This window comes from Pantherophis guttatus, chromosome 4 (genome assembly GCF_059756535.1).
Source record: "Pantherophis guttatus breed Tessera chromosome 4, ASM5975653v1, whole genome shotgun sequence".
In the NCBI taxonomy this organism is placed as follows: domain Eukaryota; kingdom Metazoa; phylum Chordata; class Lepidosauria; order Squamata; family Colubridae; genus Pantherophis; species Pantherophis guttatus.
This window is the reverse complement of record NC_142066.1, coordinates 29,455,219-29,481,150: the sequence shown is the minus strand read 5'-3', so window position 1 is coordinate 29,481,150 and position 25,932 is coordinate 29,455,219. Positions and strand designations below refer to the sequence as shown.

Below are 25,932 nucleotides of genomic sequence, written 5' to 3'. Positions count from 1 at the left end.
AAGGTTAGCCAAGTGGCTTCAGGCTTAAGACGGGGACTAGAACTCATAGCCCCTTGGTTGTTTGCCTGGTGCCTTAACAAGTATCCCAAACTGAATCTCTTTTATGTCATTGCAAAGTTATATTAGTCCTGGCTTCCCCTGGTTTATGCTTTGCTAATGAAAGTAACCAAAACCTCAGTAAGGCTTAAGACACACACACACACACTCACTCTTATATGTATGTATGTACATTATGTATTATGTATGTATTTATGTATGTATGCAGGCATGTATGTATTTATTTATTTCTGTTCCACCTTTATTAGTTTTACAAGCAAAGGTGCTATTCAGTCAGTTCAGACCAGTTGTTAAAATTCTGTCCAATTCAGCGAACTGGCTAATCCCACCACTGTGTGGCCCCACCCCGCCCATTTTTCAGCCTAGTTTCCGGGCTGTTTTGGATGTTCAGTAGTAGTAAATAAATAGAGAGGGAAATTGTATCTTATTGAGGCCTTTTGGGTGAGTGGCCGGGAGGCGGGGCTGGGTGTAATAAGTGATGTCGAGTTGGCCACGCCCACCCAGTCACATGACCATCCGGCCACGCCCACCCAGCCAGTCATTAGGGCAGAGAACCGGTTGTTAAATTAATTAAATCCCACCACTGTTTACAATAATCCAAGGTAGCAAATATATCCAACACACCTTCCTCTTATTTTTCCAGCAACAACTCTATGAAGTGGGTTGGATTGAGTGAGTGGCCCAAGGTCACTCAGCTGGCTTTCATGGCTAAGGCAAAACTTGAACTCACGGTCTCCCGTTTTCTAGTCCGGTGTCTTAACCACTGGACCACACTGGCTCTCAGTTTGGCTCTCTAAGTTTGTATGTGTGTGTGTGTTTGTTTGTGTATGTGAGATTGTGTGTGTGTACATGCATATCTATCTATCTATCTATCTATCTATCTATCTATCTATCATCAACCAACTAACCAACTATCAATCATTCTGCCATCTATCCATCTATATTGAGGGTTACATTTATGGTACAAAATCTGTATTTTTACTTGTGTGAGCTATTTTGGGCAGAGATTTTAAAGATTAAACGAAATAATAAACATATTACAGCATGCTGTCTTCAAGCTTAACAAAATAAATGGATTGGAATCTATAAGTCAGTGCAATGTTTCTGTGGTATAGATGATATAACATGCAAATGATTGCTGTTTTCTGTTGTAGCATATATACATGGACAGTGTACACTCTGCACGTTGTGCTCAAAATTGCAGTAAGGACGGTGCTTCAAGTTACAATAGACTTCGGCTCACTCGACTGTGATGAGATATATTTAATAGTATGAACTTGTTCCATAAGAAGATGTTATGTACACCTTCATTTATTATTTAAGCTCTAGGATTGGACTTCAAATCTTTATAATATCTTTCTGAATTCTGCTATCAAGTTTTCTAGCCTTTTTCACCATCACACCCTTCTTTTTGTAGTCATCAATGTCACTTCTGAAACAGCTGAGATATGTTGCAGTTTTTCCAGAATAAGCATTTTACTAACCCTGAGGTGAGAGGGAGTTGATTCGGGTTAAGTTTAAAAGCATTTTGGCTCAGTTACTTCACTGTGACAGAATCTGACAGGGAGTTCTTATGATTCATTTGGGGTTTTCCTTTCCTTACAGAGAGAACAGATTTAAATTGCAAGGGAATGAAAAGCATTCTGGTTGACCCTGACAAAATTCTGCCCCCCCCTCCACCTTTTAAATGTGGGCAGGTTGGTTTTAGAAAGAAGTGTCAGATTTAAATAAGGAGGCTGCTAAACCTATTCACAGGGATGGGTCAAAAAAGTCCAGATTGAATCAGAATATAAAATAATAAGAGTTGGAAGATATCTTGGAGTTCTTCTAATCCAAAGCCCCTGCTTAAGCAGGAGACCCTACACCAGTGATGGCTAACCTTTTTGCCATTGTGTGCCAAAAGCGGGAATGCAGGGGGGGGGGGCTGTATGTGTGGCCACACCCATAATTCAATGCACCCCGCATGTGTGCGCACTCCCCCTTCGCTTCCCCCGCTTTTGGCATGTGATGGCCCAGTAGGCCCGTTTTTTGCCCTCCCCAGGCTCCAGAGGCTATCTAGGAGCCCGGGGAGGGCAAAAATGGCCTTCTCCACCCCCCTAGAGGCCCTCCGGAGGCCAGAAACGGCCTGTTTCTTCTGGTGGGCCCAAAAGGCCCGAAAATTATCTGGTTGGTGTGTATATGCGCGCTGCAGCTGAACTAGGGTAATGCTCACGTGTCCACTGATATGACTCCGTGTGCCACCTGTGGCACATGTGCCATAGGTTCGCCATCACGGCCCTATACCATTTCAGATGCTGTCCAGCCTCTTAAAAGCCTCCAGTGATGAATCACTCACAATTTCTGAATGCAAGCCGTTCCACTGTTTGTTTGTTCTCACTGTTAAGGAAATTTCTTCTTAGCTCTAGGTTGCTTCTTTCCTTGATTAGTTTCCATCCATTGCTGCTAGTTATTTATCAATGAAGGAAAAGATTGCTGTGTATGTTCTTAAGCCGTCTCATTTGTGGGATCCCTCTGGTCTAAGCCTTAATGTGAAATAACTCTGAGCACAAGTCTAGGGATGGACTCACATTTAACCTTTTCCCCACCTTTCTTTTTTCTCTTACTCCCTTTCTCCTGGCAGAGACCATTCGCACAGCCACCCCCTTTCCCATGGTCAGCCTCTTCCTGGTCTTCACAGCCTTTGTCATTAGCAATATTGGACATATCCGCCCACAGAGAACGATCCTGGCTTTCGTTTCAGGCATCTTCTTCATCCTTTCTGGTAAGGATTCAGAAGCTGGAGCTGTTCTACTAAGGAAGATTGAGCTGCAAGCTCTGAGCTTATTGTAATAGCAGGGGCAGTTCTGGGTTGAAGATCGAGAGTGGGAATTTACAATGTGCAGAGGGGAAGATCTAGCTTAGTGTTTCCGAGGCTGAGAATTATAAGTGTGGACTTCAACTCCCAGAATTCTCCAGCTAGCATGGCTGTCTGGAGAATTCTGGGAATTGAAGTCCACACATCTTAATGAATCATAGAACTGGAAAGGACCTTGGAGATTTTCTAGTCCAGTGTTTCTCAACCTTGGAAGCTTGAAGATGGGTGGACTTCAACTCCCAGAATCCCACAGCCAGCGCTGTTGGCTGGGGGATTCTAGGAGTTGAAGTCCACCCATCTTCAAGCTACCAAGGTTGAGAAACACTGCTCTAAGTCCAAGTCCTTGCCAAGGTAGGACACTTTATACCATCCTGGACAAAGAATTGTCTAATATTTTCTTGGAAACCTCCAGTGATGGAGCACCCACAATGTCCAAAAACAACCTGTTTTATTGATCACCTCAGGAAATTTTTCCTTAGTTCCAGATTGACTCTCCTTCTGAAGAGTCTCCAGTCATCTTAAAGTTCCCAAGATTGAGAAACACAGGTCTATTACAGGGGTCTCCAAACTTGGCAACCAATACTTATGGACCAACTCCCAGAATTCCTCAATGAGCATGTCACAAGTCTTAACATTGCCAAGTTTAGAGATTCCTGATCTAGTGGGACTGTTCCTTTGGTTTAGAATGGGTGCCCTCAAGGAGGTCTCAACACCACAAAGCGAAACAAACAGATTATATTCAGTAAGTGCTCTCAGATCCAAGACATACAAATACGGAAGTCAATAACTTATTTTTTAAATAAAAATGAGGAGATAAAAGACGGAGACTTTAGATTCTGCCCTGTGGGTCACATAAGCTACTCTAAATGTTTGGTTTTGAACAAAAAACAGTTCGAAAGCACGTAAAAAATCAAGTAGAAAAATAGGGACCACCTTTGGTGGGAAGGTAACAGCATTCCATGCGCCTTTGGCGTTGAGTCATGCCAGCCACATGACCATTGAGACGTCTTCAGACAGCGCTGACTCTTTGGTTTTGAAACAGAGATTAGCACTGCCTCTTAGAGTCGGGAATGACTAGCACATATGTTCGATGGGAACCTTTACATTTTATACACTGTATATATTTTCTTCTGAGAGCAGGCATCCGAATTTCATTTTTAATGTGCTCCAGTGTGTTCACAGAAAAAAGTGACAATAAATCTATTTTCTTAATGGAAGAGGATTAGGAAATCCTTTCCACTTATTTCACTTTATTATGCTTCCCATGCTCCCTTAAAACCAGCTCCAAGGTCCCCATAGGAGTGGGGAGTATAGAGTCTGCAAGACAGGGTAGAAAATCTGTGAAAATCATGCCCTGTGTCATATTAACTGAAGCCTCTGGGAGTTCAAAAGATTCCGCAGATATTGCTCATTTAACAATTGCCTTGTTTAGTGACTGTTCAAAATTATGACAGTGCTGGGAAAGTAACATGATTGCGATGGTCACAGCATCCCTATGATCACATGATTGCCATTTATGGATCACAGCTGGTTTCTGACAGGGCAGGTCAATGGTGAATCTTGCAGCAAAATAACAAGTTGTGATCATGTGATGTCTCATTTAACGACCCTGGTGGAAGTGATGTCATAAGCTCATTGTGATCACAAGATGTCTTGCTGAACATTCATATCGTTTAGCAATGGAATTGCAGATTCCACTGGGGATCATTCAGCGAGAACTACCAGTATTTGTGAAAATGCAAGATTTTAGCCTCTGGTGCATGTTGGAGGTTTGGTAGGAGGAAATTTGCCATTTTTTCACTGTTATCATGCAACAGTTCAATGGCCATCCTATTTCAAGCTCTGCTGCTTTTCTAAATATAAATCTGAGTTGCGACACTGCTATGGTTGGAGAAGATGTTGGTTCATGGGCTTTAACGTCTTGTCAGAACTTGTCCCACTGGGCTGGTGGAGATGGTAGATGAAGAGATTGTTTAATCACCAAGTATCCTGTCTTGAAGAGCTGGATAAGCTTGTACTTCTGACAGCTGATCAGAAGAGTGCCCCAGCTTGCTTGCTTACTCTCTGCTGCTTCACAACCCAGCAATCCATCCTTCTAGCTGTCAGCTCCTGGTTCAGGCTGATGTTGAATATAAATTTAGTGCTTTTCTAGAAGAGCACTAAAGCTGTATTCAAAAGCGTCCTGAACAATTGACAGGCATAGGGATGGTGTGGGGATGTTCAATTCTTCTCTGCCACTTAGAGACCAGTAGTTGTATTCACTTACCTTCACTACCGGTTCGCAAATGTGAGCGTATATGCCACCTCTGTGCATGCGCAGAGTGTCCGTGATGATATCTGGGCAGGTGGGCAGAGCCTCCCACTGCCGCCGCTACCAGTTCGCCGGAACGGGTAGAATCCCAGCACTGCTAGAGATCAAGTTCTTCATGCTGAACTAAGTCTCTGGAGGGTACCCTTTGAAAAAACAGGATTTCCCCACCACTCTAAATAGAATTTCCTGGAAGACAGTGCCTATAGCCCAAAATATTGGAATTAATCCAGCACCAATTAGCCAATTCTGGTGGGCACCAGTTCAGCCATTCTTATTTCCTCCAATCCCTGGTCATATTGATTCCTCACACAAACTATTAGGCAGGAATTGCAATCATCAGGAGGAAGAAAGGGAGAGAGAGAAAAAAATGGCTACCATTTTCTTTTAGGATAGCTAGAACTGTTCTTTTAGGTTAGAACTGCCATTAGCCTGAATTCCATAGAAGATCTATATATTGTGCGGGTCAGAAGGAGGATCGAGATGATCTCTATAGACCCTTCACATCCTGGACATAAATTGTTTCAACTCCTCTCCTCAGGACAGTGCTATAGGACAGGCATGCAAAAACAACTAGAGACAGGACAGGTTTTTCCCTTGTGCCATCACTCCACTGAGTATCTAATCCTCACAGTATTGTTTTATGTCTAAGTATATTTACCCAGGTTGCATGGCTGTGGTATTATTATTATCCTTCTCATCTTCTCTACTATCCCCTTATTGGTATCATGTTACGATTATTATTATTCTGTTGCTTTGCATGTACATTGGGAGCTTCTGTACCGGAGACAAATTCCTTGTATGTCTAATCGCACTTGGCCAAATAAAGTATCCTATTCTTTTCATAAGTCTAGGTAACATCTATGCCAGAAGCAAGAGGAAAGGGCAGGCAGAATAAGCAGCATTGCTTGTAGATATCCGTGGAGATTCTCAGTCAACCAGGTCAACCAGGTTTTTCTACAAGTGCTTTTTTTGCAAAAAGCAACTGGACTTTTTGTTTTTTTGGAAAAAGAAGAAGCTTCTTCAGTTCTAATTCAGTTCCGTTAGTAGTAAAGACGCTTCTTGGATGAGAAGCAAAATGTTTTCAAACAAAAAAGCAAGAAAGTCCAGTTGCCCTTTGGGGGGAAAAAAACACCTATGGGATATCAATTCTAGAATTAGCTGGCACCCTGAATATGGACCCTAAGACAATAGGACTTAAAGTGTAGCCCTGTGAAGAACGTCAGGAAAGAAGCAGCGAGTTCAAATTGCACTTCTCTGGTGCAGGAGTACCAAGGGATGCTGAAGTTCAGTAGTTTCAAAATACTGCCAGGAGTAATTTTAACACTAACTCTACAGTGCAATGTTGGCATTGAAGAGAAAGTAGTAGAAATCCATAAAACTGCTCCACAAAATTGGACTGTGGTGTACTGCCTTGTACTGTAATCACCATCTGTATATGTCTGTGTTTCTATGCTCCCTGCTGTCTTGGTCAAGAAATGAAACTGAGTTTGGGGCTGTGCAGGAAACAGGAAGCGCCCTTGATTTTCAGTGGCTCTTTGGCCATTTCTTGAGGACAGCATCCAATCTACAGTTTGGAAGCACCATTGTGATCCAGAGCAAAAGTTCTCCTCATTGAGAGGAATATAAACAATGGGGATCGGAGCAGGGAGCATTATCTACCAAGGAGAAATCTTTCCACAAGACTAAACATGAAAGGGCTTTGGTTGGCCAAGGAACAGTTGCAGAGATTGGACCACAATTCAACCCCAAATGAAGCTTCTACAAACTACCACCCTTAGACTTAACCTGGAAGTTGGTAGAAGTGAGATAACACCCCTTTTTAACCTTGTGTTTCTTCTCCCAATCCCAACCTTTGTCTTCTCTGCTCTTCTTCAGGGCTGTCCCTGGTGGTGGGCTTGGTCCTGTACATCTCCAGCATCAATGATGAAGTGATGAATCGCCCCAGTGGTTCGGAGCAGTATTTCCAGTATCGCTATGGATGGTCCTTCGCATTTGCTGCCTCTTCTTTCTTGCTGAAAGAGGTACAGAAGAGAATACAAAACCTTTCAATTTCAGCAGGCACAGCTCATTGTTAGACTTCCCTTCATATTTTATTGCTGAGTCAAATTGTAATTAGTTTGGTTTGGGCTCAGTGGGTTGTGTGAACACATGAACTATGTGTCAGGCTATTTGCCGTTGTGACTTTTAATATTTTCTAAAGTCCCTCACTTTAGCTTGTCCGCATTGTCATTGTATCAGCACAATATTTGGATGATTTCACACGTTACAAGAGAGGAAAAGGGTTTGGCTGTCAAAGTGTGATTTTAAAAATCATGGCTCACTGCAATGTGTGAATCCAGTGTGCCTCAAATAGCATTTTCCAGGCTTAGGGTCGGAGCAGAAGGAATTGCTTGCCTCCTCTACCTACCAGATGTCTGGAAAAAGCCTCATGTGACGTAGCTGCCAGCAACCTCCACATTTGAATTGCAACAGGAAGGACTTCTGAACAGCGCTGGGCAGCATTTTAGAATCTGACTGTAAGATGAACCCCACAGTGTCTTAAGTCACTCTCTCCTGCCACACTTTGAGGCTAACCATAGCTCCACAAGCAAGTCTTCATTTGTATCACACTGTTGCACTGTTGTTCTTCTTCTGGCTTGTAGAGCACAACATACAGACTATGTTGTCACTCTGGTTCATTTCAGGCAAATTTATAGCATCCTGGACATCACAGTGGGTAGCTTGTGATGAGATGAAATAAGTTTCTGTGTACTAGGCCTGTCATCCTCAGCTTTTTGTTGTTGTTGTTGTTTTTGTTGTTGTTGTTGTTCTGGCCATTCCTTCCAAGAGAAAAGGTAGCTATGGAGATATAGGTAATCCTAACTTACGGCCAATTGCTTAGTGACCATTTGAAGTTACAATGCACCACCCCTGGTTCTGAAGTTCCGGCAGCCACCACTGCATTTTGGACACTAAATGCACAACTGGACTGTATTTTCAGACTCCCATGGTCCCATGGCCACATTTTACAATGTTTTTGCCAAAAACCAGGCATTTACTTCCGGTTTTCAATAAAACTAGCCCATAGGGGGAACCATTGGTTTACTTAATGATTGTGATATTCACTTAACAATCACCACAAAAAAGGTTGAAAAATCGGGTTGGTCACATGAGCCACTTTAAGACTGACATAGACTTTTGACTGTGATGGGCTGACTCCTTTTAACTTGTACAAACCTGTATTTTTCTTTAATCTTGTAAATCGATTGCTCAATTTTCCTCAGAGAAAGAATAATATCTTTAAATGCTGAGCCTGACAAGTGCACAGAGAAATGGATGTGGAGTAATTTTTAAAAGTGCAGCCAAAATGTTTAATTGTTTTTAATTGATTGATTTAAGGAACTTATATGGCTGCCTATCTCACATAGCAATCCGAAGTGGCTTATAAGGAACAATACAGGTAGTCCTTGTCCTACGATCACAATTGAGCCCCAAATTTCTGTTGCTAAGTGAGACAGCTGTTAGGTGAGTTTGCCTGGTTTTATGATTTTTCTTGCCATAGTTAAGTGAATCACTGCAGTTTTAAGTTAGTAACGCTTAACCAGTGGTGAAATCCAAATTGTTTGACTACCGGGTCTGTGGGCGTGGCTTGGTGGGCGTGGTATGGCGTGGCGGGCGTGGCAAGGGAAGAATACTGCATAATCTCCATTCCCATCCCACTCCTGGGGCCAGCCAGAGGTGGTATTTGCCAGTTCTCAGAACTACTCAAAATTTCCGCTACCGGTTCTCCAGAACCTGTCAGAACCTGCTGGATTTCATCCCTGCACTTAATCCTTATGTCAATCTGGCTTCCTTATTGACTTCGCTTGTCAGAAGGTCGCAGAAGGTGATCAAATGACCCTGGAACATTTCAACCATCATAAATATGAACCAATTGCCAAGCATTCTTAATTTTGATCACGGTCATGTCATTTTTCCCCCGGTGCCATTGTAACTTTGAACGGTCACTAAATGACTGTAAGTCGAAGACTACCTATAAAAGCAATAAAATAAAATAAAGCAAACATTAGCCTAATGTTTAGAATAACAGAGTAATAGAGTTGGAAGGGACCTTGGAGGTCTTTTAATCTAACCCCTTGCTCAAGCAAGAGACTCTTTACCATTTCAGACAAATGGTTGTTCAGGCTCTTCTTAAAAACTTCCAGTATTGGAGAACCTACAACTTCTGAAGGCAAGCTCTTCCACTGATTAATTATTCTTACTGTCAGTAAATTTCTCCTTAGTTCCAGGTAGTTTCTCTTCTTGATTAGATTCCATCCATTGCTTCTTGTCCTGCCTTCAGGTTCTTTGGAGAATAGATTGACCACCGTCTTCCTTGTGGCAGCCCCTTAAATACTGGAAAAGAGCCAGGTCTTCTCATAGGGATTCCTTGAATTTCAGGTGGGGAAGATTATTCCAAAAGTCTGGGGCAAATATACAGAAGGTGCACCTTTGAGGTTCCGTCAAATTGACAGCGTCTAAGGGAAGGGAACTGGAATGTATCCACTCTGTTTAACCTAGTGGGACAGGCAGATACCCGCAGGAAGAAGAGGTTCTGCAAATTACCTGGCCCTCTGCTACATAGAGCTTTATAGGTGATAAACAGTACCTTGAATTGCACCTAAAAAGCAACTTGTAATCAGTGCAGCTCACACAGCAATACTGTACAAGTAATACTCAGATTAGAACCATTCATTTAGACATGAAGTTATACTGGCATTGAAAACAGTTACTTATGACCAATCCTTATATTTAAGACCATTGCAGCATTCCCAGGGTCACATTATCAACAGGACTACCTTTAGCGTAACATGGGTGAACTGCATCCAGAAGTATACACACTACTGCATTATGGGCTAGTTGCGGCTTCCAGATAGTCTTCAAGGGTAGCCCCATGTAGAGCACAATGCAGTAATTGAATGAAGTGACTTAAGGCATGAATAAAAAGGGATATTTATGTTTATGTTTTATGTTTTATTAAATTTATATACCGCCCTACTCCCGAAGGACTCAGGGTGGTGAACAGGCACAAAATAAAATACATAAATACAAAAGCTAGAAACATAATTAAAACCAAATTAAATAATTTAGCCCAAACAATTAAAAATCCCAACAATTTAAAACAAATTAAAATTTCAATTTAAAAATTTAAAAGAAAGGGGAGAAAATTAGGCCAGGCCAGCTTGCTGGAATAGGAGGGTCTTAAGAGCATGGCGGAAAGTGCACAGATCCGGGATCCTCCTTGTCTCCGGGGGGAGCTCGTTCCAGATAGTGGGTGCCCCCACAGAGAAGGCCCTCCCCCTGGCGGCCATCAGTCGATACTGCTTGGCTGACAGCACTCGGAGGAGCCCCTCTCTATGAGAGCGTACCAGCCGGTGGGAGGCTGTTTGTGGTAGTAGGTGGTCCCGTAAATAACCAGGTCCTAAGCCATGGAGCGCTCTAAAGATGGTGACCAAAACCTTGAAGCGCACCTGGAAGACCACCGGGAGCCAGCGCAGCTCACGCAGGAGAGGTGTCACACAGGAGCGCCATGTTGCTCCCATAACCACCCGCACGGCCGCACTCTGCGCCAGTTGGAGCCTCCGGGTGCTCCCCTTGAGGTGGCTCAGTGGCTAAGACGCTGAGCTTGTCGATCAAAAGGTCGGCAGTTCAGCGGTTCGAATCCCTAGTGCCGCGTAACAGGGTGAGCTCCCGTTACTTGCCCCAGCTTCTGCCAACCTAGCAATTTGAAAGCACGTAAAAAATGCAAGTAGAAAAATAGGGACCACCTTTGGTGGGAAGGTAACAGCGTTCCGTGCACCTTTGGCATTTAGTCTTGCTGGCCACATGACCACAGAGACGTCTTCAGACAGCGCTGGTTCTTCAGCTTTGAAACGGAAATGAGCACTGCCCCCTAGAGTCGGGAACAACTAGCACTTATGTGCGAGGGGAGCCTTTACCTTTAAGGTATGAATGACAGTGAGGAAGGAAATGAAGAAATATATTTCAAAAGGCATATGTCTGAGAATGGGAATCTCCAGTGGTCGCAATGTCGGTCTTGAGACTGCCATTTGGGAGGAGTTCGACCCTGTTGCTCCCGAGGACATGGACAGGATACTGGGGCGGCTGAACGCGACCACATGTTTATTGGACCTGTGTCCCTCCTGGTTGGTGCTGGCCTCCCGGGAGGTTACGCGAGGCTGGCTCCAGGGTATTATCAATGCTTCTTTGGGCGAGGGTGTCTTGCCATCCGCCTTGAAAGAGGCGGTGGTGAGGCCCCTCCTCAAGAAGCCTGCTCTGGATCCGGCTGTTTTGGCTAACTATCGTCCGGTCTCCAACCTTCCCTTCTTGGCGAAGGTTGTTGAGAGTGTGGTAGTGCAACAGCTTCCTGGGTACCTGGATGAAGCTGTCTATCTGGATCCGCTCCAGTCCAGCTTCAGGCCTGGGCACAGCACGGAAACGGCATTGGTCGCGTTGGTGGATGATCTCTGGAGGGCTTGGGATAGGGGTTGTTCCTCTGTCCTGGTCCTGTTAGATCTCTCAGCGGCTTTTGATACCATCGACCATGGTATCCTGCTGCGCCGGTTGGAGGGTTTGGGAGTGGGGGGCACTGTTTTGCGGTGGTTCTCCTCCTATCTCTCTGACCGGTCGCAGTCGGTGTTGGCAGGGGGGCAGAGGTCGACCCCGAGGCACCTTGTTTGTGGAGTGCCTCAGGGGTCGGTCCTCTCGCCCCTTCTGTTCAACATTTATGTGAAGCCGCTGGGTGAGATCATCCGTGGCTTTGGGGTGGAGTTCCATCAGTACGCTGTTGATACTCAGCTGTACATCTCCACCCCAGGCCATCCCAACGATGCCCTTGAAGTGATGTCCCAGTGCCTGGAGGCCGTGCGGATCTGGATGGGGAGTAACAGGCTCCGACTCAACCCTTCCAAGACCGAGTGGCTGTGGCTTCCGGCGTCCCGATATAGCCAGCTGGTGCCATCGCTGGCTATTGGGGGCGAGTTATTGGCCCCCACGGATAGGGCTCGCAACTTGGGCGTCCTCCTGGATGCACGGCTGTCTTTAGAAGAGCATATGACGGCCGTGGCCAGGGGGGCTTTTTATCAGGTCCGCCTGATTCGCCAGTTGCGTCCCTTTCTGGATCGGGATTCCTTACGCACAGTCACTCAGGCACTCGTCACTTCCCACCTGGACTACTGCAATGCTCTCTACATGGGGCTCCCCTTGAGGAGTACCCGGAGGCTCCAACTGGTGCAGAATGTGGCCACGCGGGGGATTATGGGAGCGAGGGGTCGCTCCCATGTGACACCTCTCCTGCGTGAGCTGCATTGGCTTCCAGTGGTCTTCCGGGTGCGCTTCAAGGTGTTGGTTACCACCTTTAAATCGCTCCATGGCATAGGACCTGGGTATTTGCGGGACCGCCTTCTGCCACCGATAGCCTCCCACCGACCAGAACGCTCCCACAGAGAGGGACTCCTCAGGGTGCTGTCAGCCAGGCAATGTCGGCTGGCGACCCCCAGGGGGAGGGCCTTCTCTGTGGCAGCCCCCGCCCTCTGGAATGATTTGCCCCCGGAGATAAGAAGGATATCGGATCTTCGGGTCTTTCGCCATGCCCTGAAAACTCTTCTTTTCCAGCAAGCAGGGCTGGCGTGAACTCCGCCCCCCTTTTTTAGTTTTTAATGGTTATTAACCGTTTAGTTTTAATTTGTTTTATGGGTTTTAATTCGCACTGTTTTAATTCGGGCCAAAGTATATAATTCTTTTAATTAATTTTAAATTTTGTATTGTTATGTATTTTAGTTTTGGCTGTGCACCGCCCTGAGTCCACTAGGAGAAGGGCGGTATATAAATTGAATAAATAAATAAATAAATAAATAAATAAATAAATAAATAAATAATGTTGATGTTTTAAGAAAAGAAACGGGGATTTTCACTGCTGATTGATTTGATTCTGAGTAATTTGATTTGATACCTTCAATTTCTGTTATTGATGAGAAAAGCTATCAAATTTCATACCACAAAATATCTCTGTTTTTGCCTATCCCAGTTATTCCTGTTCAAACCAAAGCAAATAAAAAGAATAAAAACTATTATTTTGGGCATGAACCCTTTTGCCCCCTACTGGTTAAAAACAATTAGTCCTAGACTTATGAACCCAAAATTTCTGTTGCTAAGTGAGATGGTTGTTAAGTGATTTTTGCCCCATTTTACGACCTTTCTTGCCCCAGTTGTTAAGTGAATCAGTTATTAAGTTAGTAACAGAGTTGTTAAGTGAATCCGGCTTCCCCATTGACTTTGCTTCTCAGAAGGTCGCAAAAGGGGATCACATGACCCTGGAACACTGCAACCGTCATAAATATGAGTCAGTTGCCAAGCATCTGAATCTTGATCACTTGACCATGGGGCTGCCACAACAGTTGTAAGTGTGAAAAACAGTCATAAGTCACTTTTTTATGTGCTATTGTAAATTTGAACGGTCATTAAATGAGCTGTTGTAAGTCAAGGACTACCAATACAAATCTTGGGTTTTTGCATTGATGTTTATGGGCAGCAGGATGTTTAAAATGTGAATAAGGAGATCACCTTTGCAGAAAATAACATGGTCCTTTATGTCCCGATTTCTGCGTCCCTCGTTCTTCTTTTTCAGAAGAAAAGTTGTATAGCTAGTCCTCCTCTTATAACCAGTCATGTAGCGATTGTTCACAGTTACAATGGACCTTCTGAGTTGGGGGTACTTATGATCTAGTTCTGAAGTTCCAACAGCTGCCCATCCACCTGTGATTACATGAATGCGTTTTGGATACTCAACCACCGGCCCACATTCATGGCCACTCATAGCAATCCCGTGGTGACGTGACCATGTTTTGTAATGTCTGCCAAAAACTGGCACAAACTTCTGGCTTTCAGCAAAACTGGCCCATAGAAAACCATTGGTTCACTTAACGACTGCAGTGTTCACTTAACGACTGCTGCAGAAAAGGTCATAACATCAGGCCGGTCATGTGGGTAACCCATTTTACAGCCATTGTGACCATGATGGGCAGACTCCAGTACAGTCTTAAATTGAGGATCTCTTGTAATCCTCTACAGAGAAAGGCGATGCAAAAACAAATGTCCCAAAGGTGCTTTTTTCAAGAGGCAACTGGACTTTCTTGTTTTTTATTTGAAGATGTTTCACTTCACATCCAAGAAGCTTCTTCAGCTCTGACTGGATGGTGGGGAATGGAAGGATTTATATTCCTTGCAGACAGCTGGTCATTTGATGAACCATCAGCACCACTCAGGTGATCCTGAGGATACAGATAAACTTCCAAGTGCTTCAGTGACCCTCTAAAAGGATGCCAATGACCAACTGTCTGCAAGGAGTATAAATCCTTCCATTCCCCACCATCCAGTCAGAGCTGAAGATGCTTCTTGGATGAGAAGTGAAAGATCTTCAAAGAAAAAACAAGAAAGTACACTTGCCTCCTGAAAAACACCTAGAAAAACTCTAGAAAAAGTGCAGAGGAGAGCAATCAGGATGATTAGAGGACTGGAGGCTAAAACATAAAATGAATGGTTGCAGGAACTTGACATGGCTACTCTAGTGAGGAGAAGGACCAGGGGAGACATGATAGCAGTCTTCCAATATTTGAGGGGCTGCCACAGAGAAGAGGAGGGAAAGCTGTTTTCCAAAGCACCTGAAGGCCAGACAAGGAATAAATGGATGGAAACTGACCAAGGAGAGATTCAACCTAGAAATGAGGAGGAACTTTCTGACAGTGAGAACAATCAACCAATGGAACAGAAGTTGCCTTCGGAAGTTGTGGGAGTTTCATCACTTGAGACTTTCAAGAAAAGATTGGACTGCCATTTGTCAGAAATGGTATAGGGTCTCCTGCTTGAGTGGGATGTTAGATTGGCGCAGGGAAAAGAATATGCGAGCAGCGAGTGGTCCGTTCAGCACTTTATTAAGATGGAAACAGAACAGCCGGCTGTGCTGCCGGGCTCGCCTTATAAAGGAAGTCAGCAGGCAAGCCGGCCAATGGCAGGTCATCAAATCTCCCGCCAGTGGAATAGCCAATCCGGCGGGGATGCCCATATAAGGACATAACACCCCTCCCCTCCTAGTTCTTAGTCCGTCTCTCCATTTGCCACGTATGTGACGTAGTCGCGCAGGTAGGCGGGGCGCCTCCCCGTCCTATCTGACCTGCACAGATCACTTCTTGCCTCGCTGTCGATCCATGCAGACAAGGCTCTTGTCTCTCCCAGTTCCCACCTTGGAACCGTCTGGAATTCGGCCGTCGAGTGTGCGGGCTCCGGCCCAGCACCTCCGGCTGGGTTCTCGGGACTCCCTGGCGGCCCTGGGGAACGATACCTCGGCCGCTGCAACTTGCTGCTGATCAGGACTGGACGCCCGGAACCCGGTAAGCCGATGGCTTTTTTCCTTTCCGCCTGTGGCTGGGTTTCGGTGCAAGAGGCGTCCGCCGTCATCCGGGTCCTTGGTCTCGGTTGTCGCTGCGGCTGTTGTGGTTGTTGTTGGGGGTCCCCGCGCTCCGGTGGTGATAGTTGGCCTGCTCTGCCGGTGTGGAGCGGTCCGACCTTGCCGAGGTGTCGGAGGCCTCCCTCGTCTGGGTGTGGTAGGCCTACCTCGTTGGGGTGTGGTAGGTCTTCCTGGACTGGGTGTTGTAGGCCCACCTCATTGGGGTGGCACAGGCCTGCCTGGTCTGGGTGGTGTAGGCCTAACTCATCAGGTTGGTTTTTGCCGTTTCCGCCGCTTTCCCTCCACCTTTTCTGGAGCTGGTCGACATGACGTTTGACAATCTGCCCGTCTCCCAGCTCCACTTGGTACAACCTCGGGCCCGTTGTTCGGCTGATTACTCCCTTCAGCCACTTTGGAGGCTCGCGGAAGTTGAGAGCATAGACCGGGTCTCCCTCGGTGAAGGTGCATGGTGGCCGGGTTGTGTTCATTGGTTCTTGGGGGTTGTACTGGGGGTGTAGCCGGTCCAATGGTGTCCTCAGCTTCCTCCCCATGAGTAGCTCGGCTGGACGTCTGTGCGTGGTGGCGTGCGGGGTGATATGCTGTGTGAAGAGGAATTTATCAATCCTCTCCTGCCAATCCCCAGTGCCCATCTTGGTGAGGGCTTCCTTGGTGAGCCTCACCATCCTCTCAGTTTGTCCATTTCCAGCCAGTCTGTATGAGGCAATGAGGGCATGGTGGATGCCCAATTCTGCCAGGAACGATTCCATCAGCTTGGCGGTGAGCTGTGGCCCGTTGTCCGATACCAGGACATCCAGAATTGCATTGGTGAAGAAGAGTCTGCGCAGGGCCCGGATAGTTGCCTTGGTGGTGATGGTGGGCATTTGGATGACCTCCAGCCACTTGGAGAAGGCATCCACCACGATGAGGAGGTATTTGTCTGCCATAAGCCCCGCAAAGTTGATGTGGATGCAGGACCAGGGGGCACTAGGCATCTCCCATTCTGTGGGCTGGGCTTGTGCTGGCGCTGGTCTGACCTCCTGGCACGGGGCACATCTGGAAACCCATTGTTCGATGTCCTTGTCCAGGGAGGGCAACCAGATGTAGCTTCTGGCCAGCGCCTTCATCTTTACGATGCCCGGGTCTGTGCGTGAGGGTGTATGAATACCCGGCAAGGAAGATGGCCCAGCGTGTCATCCTGGACAACATGTATGCCGGTGTTTGTCGCCTGCAAAGAGTCCAAGGAGAGGCTTATGGTCCATGATGATTTCGAATGCCCTCCCGTAGAGGTATTCATGGAAGTGCTTGATGCCAGCCACTATGGCCAAGGCTTCCTTATCCAGCTGGCTGTAGTTGCCTTCCACTGCCGCCTGAGTTTTAGAGAAGAAGGTGATGGGGGCTTCCGTGTTGTTGGGCAGTCGGTGGCTGAGGACAGCTCTGACCCCATATGGAGACGCATTGCAGGTCAATACCAGCGGAAGCATCTCGTGATATTGTATCAGCACACTGTCCGAGGATAGGAGCCCCTTGACATTCTTGAATGCGGTTTCTTCGGCTCTACACCACTTCCAAGGGGCCACTTTTCCCAGAAGGCGATGGAGTGGTTCAGCAATCGTGGCTTTCTGTTTGAGGAAAATGCTATAGAAATTTAGCAATCCTAAGAAAGTCTGAAGCTCTGGCTTGTTTTGGGGGGCTGGAGCTTCATGAATTGCCTTGACTTTAGATTTGGTGGGGTGTATGCCAGTGCTATCTATTAAATAGCCCAGGAACTCGATCTCCTGGACCCCAATGATGCATTTGTCTCTCCTCACACGCAGGCCCTTCTCTTGGAACCGCTTCAGGGTGAGCCTAAGTCGTTCCAAGAGTTGAGCTCTGGAGGTGCTGGAGATTAGTACATCATCAAAGTACGGCACCACCCCTGGAATGCCTTGTAGAAGGCGCTCCATCATTGATTTAAAAATGCCAGGGGCTGCACTGACTCCAAATTGGAAGCAGTTGCATTTAAATGCACCCCTGTGGGTGACAATAGTCTGAGCCTTCGCAGTTTTTTGGTCAACTAGCAGTTGCTGGTAAGCCTGGGCCAGGTCCAGTTTCGCGAATATGGTCCCACTCCCGAGTGAATGCAACAGATGTTGCACCACTGGAACTGGGTATGCGCTCTGCTGTAATGCCCAGTTAATGGTGCATTTATAGTCGGCGCAGATGCGCACAGACCCATCATGCTTCAGTGGGGTCACAATGGGGGTCTCCCATGCAGCATGATCAATCGGTTCCAATATGCCTTGGGCGATCAGTTTATCCAACTGAGCGTCTACCTTAGGCCGAAGTGCAAATGGAATCCTGCGAGGCTTGAGCCGAATTGGAGTGATTGAGATGTCTAAATTAAAAGAGATGGGTTTCCCCAAAAATTTACCTAAGCTGCTATCAAAGACGTCCTTGAACTCTCCGAGGAGCTTGTCAAGTTCATCCTGCCGAATTTGATGAATTCCTCTGATTGAGAGCCCTAGAGGCTCGAACCACTCCACTCACAGCAGGGTCGGGCGGCTGTCCTTGACGATGGTGATGGGTAGGTCACCCTTGAAGCCGTGATAGCTGATGCTCAGTGAAGCTCTCCCCAGGATCCTGATGAGGTTTCCGCCGAAATCGACGAGTCTTGCGTGTAGTGGCTGCAGTTGGCTCTTTGAAATTTGCGGTTTCAACATTTTGAGCTGTTGCCAGTCCATAATGGAGTAGATTGAGCCCGAATCTACTTCCATGGCACATGGAGTCCCTTCCGCGTGCACCGTCACGATGAACTTCGTGGCATTGTGGTCATCAGTGTGGGCAATGGTGGTTTGGTGGACCGCTCTGCTTCACGGGTACCCGTCTCCCTCGCGCCTTGGTTGGTAGGACCATCTGGATGTCCTCTGGTGATCGCGGTTTTCCAGCTTGGCTTTCTCCTGGACTGGTTCTGGAGCTCTGCAGGCCTCCACAATGTGGCCTTTTCACTGGCAACGGCGGCAGGTCACATCTCTCCACCGGCATCTGGCTCTCACGTGGTCACCATTGCAGCTGGCGCCGCTCTCCCCTCGGCCGCCATTTTGAGTGGTCTCGCGTCTGGGTGGTCTGGAGATCTTATGGATTTCCTCATCCGATTCGGATCCCGTGGTGGATTCCTCGGATGAGGTCTGGGGAGCTTTCTTAATTCTGTGGACTGCCTTGGCTTACCGCATCGCTGCCGCCTCTAATGTTTTTGCAGCTGTGGCCTCTTCAACTATGTCTTTTAGCGAGACCTTTCTCCTGCTCAGCAACTTTCTCTGCAGGGAAATGTCCCACATCCCAAAGACAATGCGATCTCAGATGGCGTTGTCCACGTGGTCGAACTCGCAGTTGGCAGCCAACTTCTGTAGTGCTGCCACAAAATCCTTTATGGATTCGCCCTCCTGCTGACTCTGTTGGCTGAAGGTGAATCTGTTCGCCATCGGCATGCCAGTTGGGGCGTAGTGTTCCTGGAGAGCATCTTGGAGGTTGCTCCACGCCATGGCCTCGACGTCCTGGGGTGCCATGAGGTCGATGGCCATCTCCAGGACTGCCGATCTGCAATGTGCCAGGAACAAGGCTCATTTGCAGTTGTCCTCCAGGTCTTCATAGCCGTTGCTGGTCAGGAATTGGCGGAACCTAATCATATAGGCTTTCCACTTCTCCTGATTGGGGTTGAATGGTGCCAGCGAGATTTGTGGCGTTGCCATGGTTCTAGTGCTATCAGCTCTAAGTGACTCCAGCTCAGTGACTTGCTCTGTTGAGTCAGGCTGGGTGGCGATCGTGCCATGAGATGCTTCGCTGTGGTTCTTGAGATCCTTCGTCGCCAGTGTTAGATTGGCGCAGGGAAAAGAATACGCGAGCAGCGAGTGGTCCGTTCAGTACTTTATTAAGATGGAAACAGAACAGCCGGCTGTGCTGCCAGGCTCGCCTTATAAAGGGAGTCGGCAGGCAAGCCGGTCAATGGCAGGTCTTCAAATCTCCCGCCGGTGGACTAGCCAATCCGGCGGGGATGCCCGTATAAGGACATAACATGGGAGGTTGGACTAGATGACCTATAAAGTCCCTTCTAACTCTGTTAATCTATAATCTGTAAAGCTTTGGGACAACCATGACCTGGATGACTGAGAATCTTTACAGACCCAAGAACAAGTGCCATGTTGACATCTGTTTGTTTATTTTATTGTACTGATTTTGCAAGGCTCCATTCTGTTTCTCCCATAGAACAAGTTAAGCTGATTGCTTGGAATACCTTTTTTTTTTTTTGCATTTCAAGGAGGTTGGAAAAGCCAGTGTTGTCTTCAGAAGGACACACAAGGCTGACTCTAGGCTTAAAGGAGTCTTCTGCATGACACCCTCTGCTGTTATCCCTCTTCTTAATGCCACTTTACGTCTTCTAGAGGCTGCCTGTGTAGGACAAATTCTGTTCATCACAGTGAAATCATATTCTGATAATTTTCCTCTTTGGCCAAACAATGTCCTTACCTTGTCCCCACCCATTAAGTCATTGCTAGCTGTACCCATCTAACAGTAGTTTCCCTCTTCTTCCAAAAGCATCCAGCAACAGTACCCTTAAGGCATACAAGACAAGCCATGACCCATTGGGTCGTCATCCTTTCAGAGATATTTCCTTACCTAAGGAGAGAAACAGAATGACCATAGGCAGGCAAAATAACAAAGGGAGCAGGAATTGCCTCTGACTTCCTGTTGGCTTCCCCAGTGGACTTCCTTGTGGGAAGGGAGCATTGGAAATAATGATCGCACAATTTCTTTTTCTTCACTTTCCCTTCCCCTTTTTTTCCATTGCACTTTTTAAATCTTAATTTTTAATTTTAAAATCTTAAATTTTAATACATTTCTTTATTTTGCAGTTGCATCATATAATCTTTAATAAAATTATTGGGGGGGGAGGGAACGATGATCATGTGATCACAACTAACTGCAGCGATGCCGTGGCAGCTTTAACTTTGTGAATACATATTCTAGACAAAGACAATAACAAGATAACAGAGTTGGAAGGGACCTTGAAGGTCTTCTAGTCTAATCCCTTGCTCAGGCAGAAACTCTATACTATTTCAGACAAATCGTTGTCCTATCTCTTCTTAGAAACTTCCAGTGTTGGAGCATCCACAACTTCTAGAGGCAAACCGTTTCACTGGTTGATTTTCATTTCATTTTCACTTTATTAAATTTGTATACCGCCCTACTCCCGAAGGACTCAGGGCGGTGAACAGCCATAGAATAAAACATATAAATACAAAATTTAAAATAAAATAAAACAAATTAAATAATTTGGCTGAATTTTAAAACCCCAATAATTTAAAACCAAATTTAAAATTTCCATTTAAAAAGGGGAAAAAAAAACTTAGGTCAGGCCAGCTTGATGAAATAAGAACATCTTGAGTGCGCGACGGAAGGTGCGCAGATACGGGATTCCGGGGGGAGCTCGTTCCAGATAGTAGGTGCCCCCACAGAGAAGGCTCTCCCCCTGGGGGCCGCCAGTCAACATTGTTTGGCCGATGGCACCCGGAGGAGCCCCTCTCTATGGGAGCATACTGGTCGGTGGGAGGCTATTGGTGGTAGCAGGTGGTCCCGTAAATAACCAGGTCCTAAGCCATGGAGCGCTCTAAAGGTGATAACAAAACCTTGAAATGCACAAAGAAGACCACCGTGAGCCAGTGCAGCTCACACAGGAGAGGCATTACATGGGAGCGCCACATCGCTCCCATCACCACCCACGCGGCCGCACTCTGCGCCAGTTGGAGCCTCCGAGTGCTCCTCAAGGGGAGCCCCATGTAGAGAGTGTTACAATAGTCCAGATGGGAGGTGACAAGGGCATGAATGACTGTGCGTAAGGAGTTCTGATCTAGAAAGGGACGCAACTGGTGGATCAGGCGAACCTGATGAAAAATCCTCCCGGTCACGGCTGTCAGGTGCTCTTCTAAAGACAGCCGTGAATCCAGGAGGACACCCCAGTTGCGAGCCCTTTCCATGGGGGCCAATGATTCGCCCCCAATAGTCAGCGATGGCACCAGCTGACTATATCGGGACATCAGAAACCACAGCCACTCGGTCTTGGATGGGTTGAGCCTGAGCCTGTTTCTCCCCATCCAGATCCGTACAGCCTCCAGGCACCGGGACATCACTTCAAGGGCATCGTTGGGGTGGTCTGGGGTGGAGATGTACAGCTGGGTGTTGTCAGCGTACTGGTGATACTCCACCCCGGAACCACGGATGATCTCGCCCAGCGGCTTTACATAAATGTTGAACAAAAGGGGTGAGAGGACCGATCCTTGTGGCACCCCACATATAAGGGGCCTCGGGGTCGACCTCTGCCCCCCTGTCAACACAGATTGCGACCGGTCGGAGAGAAAGGAGGAGAACCACCGTAGTACGGTGCCTCCCACCTCCAACTCTTCCAACCGATGCAGCATGATACCATGGTCAATGGTATCAAAAGCCGCTGAGAGATCTAACAGGACCAGGACAGAGGAGCACCCCCTGTCCCGAGCCCTCCAGAGATCATCCACCAACGCGACCAATGCTGTTTCCGTGCTGATTGTTCTGATTGTCAAGACATTTCTCCTTAGTTCTGGGTTGCTTATTTCCTTGGTTAGTTTCCATCCATTGTTTCTTGTTTTGCCTTCAGGTGCTTTGGAGAATTGGTTGACTCCCTCTTCTTTGTGGCAGCTTCTGAGACATTGGAACACTGCTAACATGTCACCCCTAGTCCTTCTTTTCATTAAACTAGACATACCCAATTCCAGCAACCATTCTTTATGTCTTTTAGACTCCAGTTACCTAACTAGTGTGAAGATCTTTGAAATTTTAATTATATGGGATAGTGGGTCTTGGATTTTGTATTTAAATTAGCAGATTTGGGGGGGTACCCAGATTAAAAAATGTTTGCACTATGATGCATTGTTCAGGCTAATTGAAGGTTACAGACAAACAGACAGGAGAATAAGTGTATAGGTGTTGTGGCCCATCAGCGGCCTGTGCAGCTAGTAGCCGATTGCGACAGCGAGGAGGCTGGTGTGGTGCCAGAGGCGGGGATTCAGCCAGGGCCTGCAGAACCTCCAGAAGCTCCCATAAGTGAAGAGGAAAAAGAGGAGGAGCCTTTTTTCGATGCACGGGCGCGCAGAGCTGTCAAAAGGCAGGAGTGGCTCCTCAGGAGGAGGTCTCCTCGAGAGTAAGGCTTGGGGTTAATTGGCCACTCTCTTAGCCTATTTAAGGAAAGACGATGACTGAGGCAATTTGCAGGGAACAACTTCGTTCACTCTCCTTCGTGTCTTGATCTTAGTTCTCTGCAAATTGCTTCTGGGCTTTCTGCCAACCATAGTAAGATTATGATTATTTATTCTTTGGATTCTTGTAGGCTGTTAAGAAAGTTAATTAACAGCCTTTGTTTGCAAAAGACTGATTTAATTTAGTAAACTAAGGTTTGTACAGACTTTGTGTGTGCTGCATTCTTTGGGGTCTGTAACTGGGGCAGAACAATAGGGAATCCTTAACTTATGACCATAATTAAGCTCAAAATTTCTGTTGCTAAGCGAGACCGATGTTAAGTGAGTCTCCCCCCTCCCCCATTTTATGGCCTTTCTTGCCACAGTTAAGTTAGTTACATGGTTGTTTAGTGAATCTGGTTTTCCCATTGACTTTGCTTGTCAGAAGGTGATGACACAACCCCGGGACACTGCAATCATCATAAATATGAGTCAGTTGCCAAGCGTCTGAATTTTGATCATGTGATCATGGGGATCCTGCGATGGTTGTATATGTGAAAAATGGTCATAAGTCACTTTTTTCAGTGCTGTCGTAACTTTGAATGGTCACTAAATGAATTATTATAAGTGAAGAACTACCTGTATAGATAACATCTGTTCACTACCCATTACCTTTTTTTTTATTTATTGAAAAGTTTTAAAAAAATTTACACATATTTTCCCTTCTGTCCTCCCCCCCTCCTGCCCCGGACTTCCCAGAGCAAATACAGGATATAGCATTTAACAAACATATAAAAAAAAACCATAAGCTGACTATCTATAGGTTTATCTCCCTTTTGTATTTTAACTCCCCTTGTTCATATCTGAATATAACTATTTAAACCAATTATTACTTGAAAATAATCAATCCAACTTCGTTCTTGTCCGTTCTTCAATAATAAGCAAGTCTTCTTTCTTCCAGCATTGCACAATCAGAGCCCAATTACAATTAACCATCACATCTCCAACCCTTACATATATTAACACATTAACAAAATATTTTAACCAATCTCAAATAAATTATATTATGAAAACCTTACTTTTACTTTTTACCCCATAAACTTATATTGATTCTTCCTAAAAACATTCCTTACTTAATAACTTTGCATAAACTTATTCATTCTCTACACTTTAGTGTTAATATACTTCAAAATAAAAATGAAAGTTTGGTCAATAGCCCATAACAATTCAAACATAACATTACTTAATATAACTTTTCAAGACAAATCATGTCCCTAGATATAAGTAAATCATTCATTTTTACTGTAACATAACTTTTCAAAACAAATCATATCCCTAGATACAGGTATAGTCATTCATTTTCACTAGTACTATCCTCCCCAGACAAAAAGATTGTAATTTTTCCATCTCCATTTTTTCCTGACTTTTTTGCGAACCTTCTTCTTCAGTCTTATTCCTCTGCCTTCTTTTATTTTTATAAGTTCTTGAATTTTCAGCTGAAATTGCTGTACCTTACAATCTTGTTCTCTTCGCAAAGTAATTCCTTTCAGTAAACACACCTCTTTAACTGCGCTTGAGAGTCCATTTTTGTAAAAAAGTTGTAAAGTTCCACTTCGAGTCCACCTTCTTATATTAGAAATCCCAACGCCTCCTGACAATTTTCCAGTTGACTGTATCAAAGTCTCTGGGGAAATCTCTCTCAATATTTCCTGGTTACACTCCTTCAAACCTCTTAGCCTTTCCTTCTTAATTTGAAAAACATCCATTCCATTTTCCAAAGGCACATTAAACTGGATTGTTTCTTCCACCTCTTCATTCAGCAACTCACTATTATTTAGCAACTGAAATACCGCTACAGTATCTTCACTTGCAACTTTGTTTCGAACTTGAATAAAATCCTTGTTGAAAAACCCTTCCATTCTTTCCACCAACACGGAGGTAAATGATTCTAAAATTTCTTTAAAAAGATCTGCAATCAGTATTTGTGTTTTTACTGATGTTTGTAATAGTGAGCCTTCATCACTTTCAAAAAAGCCAGCCATTTCACCTTGAACAGTGCTGGGTGTTAACAGCTTTATCGAGAGTTAACTTTCACTTTCAAACCCTAATAAGCACAAGCGCCATTTTCTTCACTCCTTTAAGCAGCTTCAAAAAGTAGCAATTTAAGTTGGAATTAAGAGTTTGTTACTTGCGATTGCCTGCTCTCCTGTCTTCACTCCGTCTGCATAGGTAAACAACTTAGATCTCAGTAAAGATTGCAGAAGTGGTTGCGACGTTTTTTTTTCTGCTTAAAGCAGAAGCGCCCTGGATCTCGGAGTTTCACCGGACTTCCTGGGGAGCTCTCACCCTCCGAGCCCCCAAAACTATTTCAGGGGCTTTTGGGGAGCTCTACCCCCATCCGATTGCTCTCCTTTCCCTCTTCTCCCGGGGGAAAGGTTTTCCAGCCACCAGACAGCTGATTTGTGCTGTCAGGGCAGCTTTACAAGATCACAGGGCTGGCGCACCGAAGGAGAGCATCCAGCAATGTCGGCGGTGCCACCGGAAGTCCCACTACCCATTACCTTGAAGGCAGAACCTGCTCACCTGTTTTGGGGATGATCATAAATATGTTTTGCAAATATTAGGGAGCCTACCTGCTCACTCTAGTCGCAGCAGTGGCCATATCTGTCCCTCTTTTCACACATGTCACCTCCAACCCTCCTTCCCCCTGCACGCACACACATACATACACACACACCCACTTATTCTTTCTGACACCAGAGTGTTTCCAGGCTTCAAGGGAGAAGGAAAACTGTTTTTCACTACTTTTAACAGTATTCTAAAATATATATTTACCATAAGAGGCAGCACTTCTGCTTCTTCTCTGTACAGTGTCCAATAATGAAGGATGCTGAACTGGTCTCTGTTGCTTCTTCCAGTTTCCTTCAACCAGTCTGTTTTAATCACTTTCTTAATGTCCCCCCCCGCCCCCCCCCACACACAACATCCTACTCAGAGAGGAACTAACCAC

The 25,932-nt window shown here is 45.8% G+C and overlaps 1 protein-coding gene across 3 annotated transcripts in view; it reads left to right on the top strand.

Annotated features, from left to right (window-relative positions):
* CACNG7 (calcium voltage-gated channel auxiliary subunit gamma 7) overlaps positions 1 to 25,932 on the top strand; it is a 70,890-nt gene that overhangs the window by 29,003 nt on the left and 15,955 nt on the right. For 2 of the 3 annotated variants that reach the window (XM_034419445.3, XM_034419444.3), the window contains 2 exons: positions 2,678 to 2,818; positions 7,098 to 7,243. In XM_034419445.3, coding sequence (XP_034275336.1) covers positions 2,678 to 2,818; positions 7,098 to 7,243 — 287 coding nt within the window. The remainder of the gene's footprint in view (positions 1 to 2,677; positions 2,819 to 7,097; positions 7,244 to 25,932) is intronic. The other variant, XM_060692798.2, reaches the window with a different exon arrangement.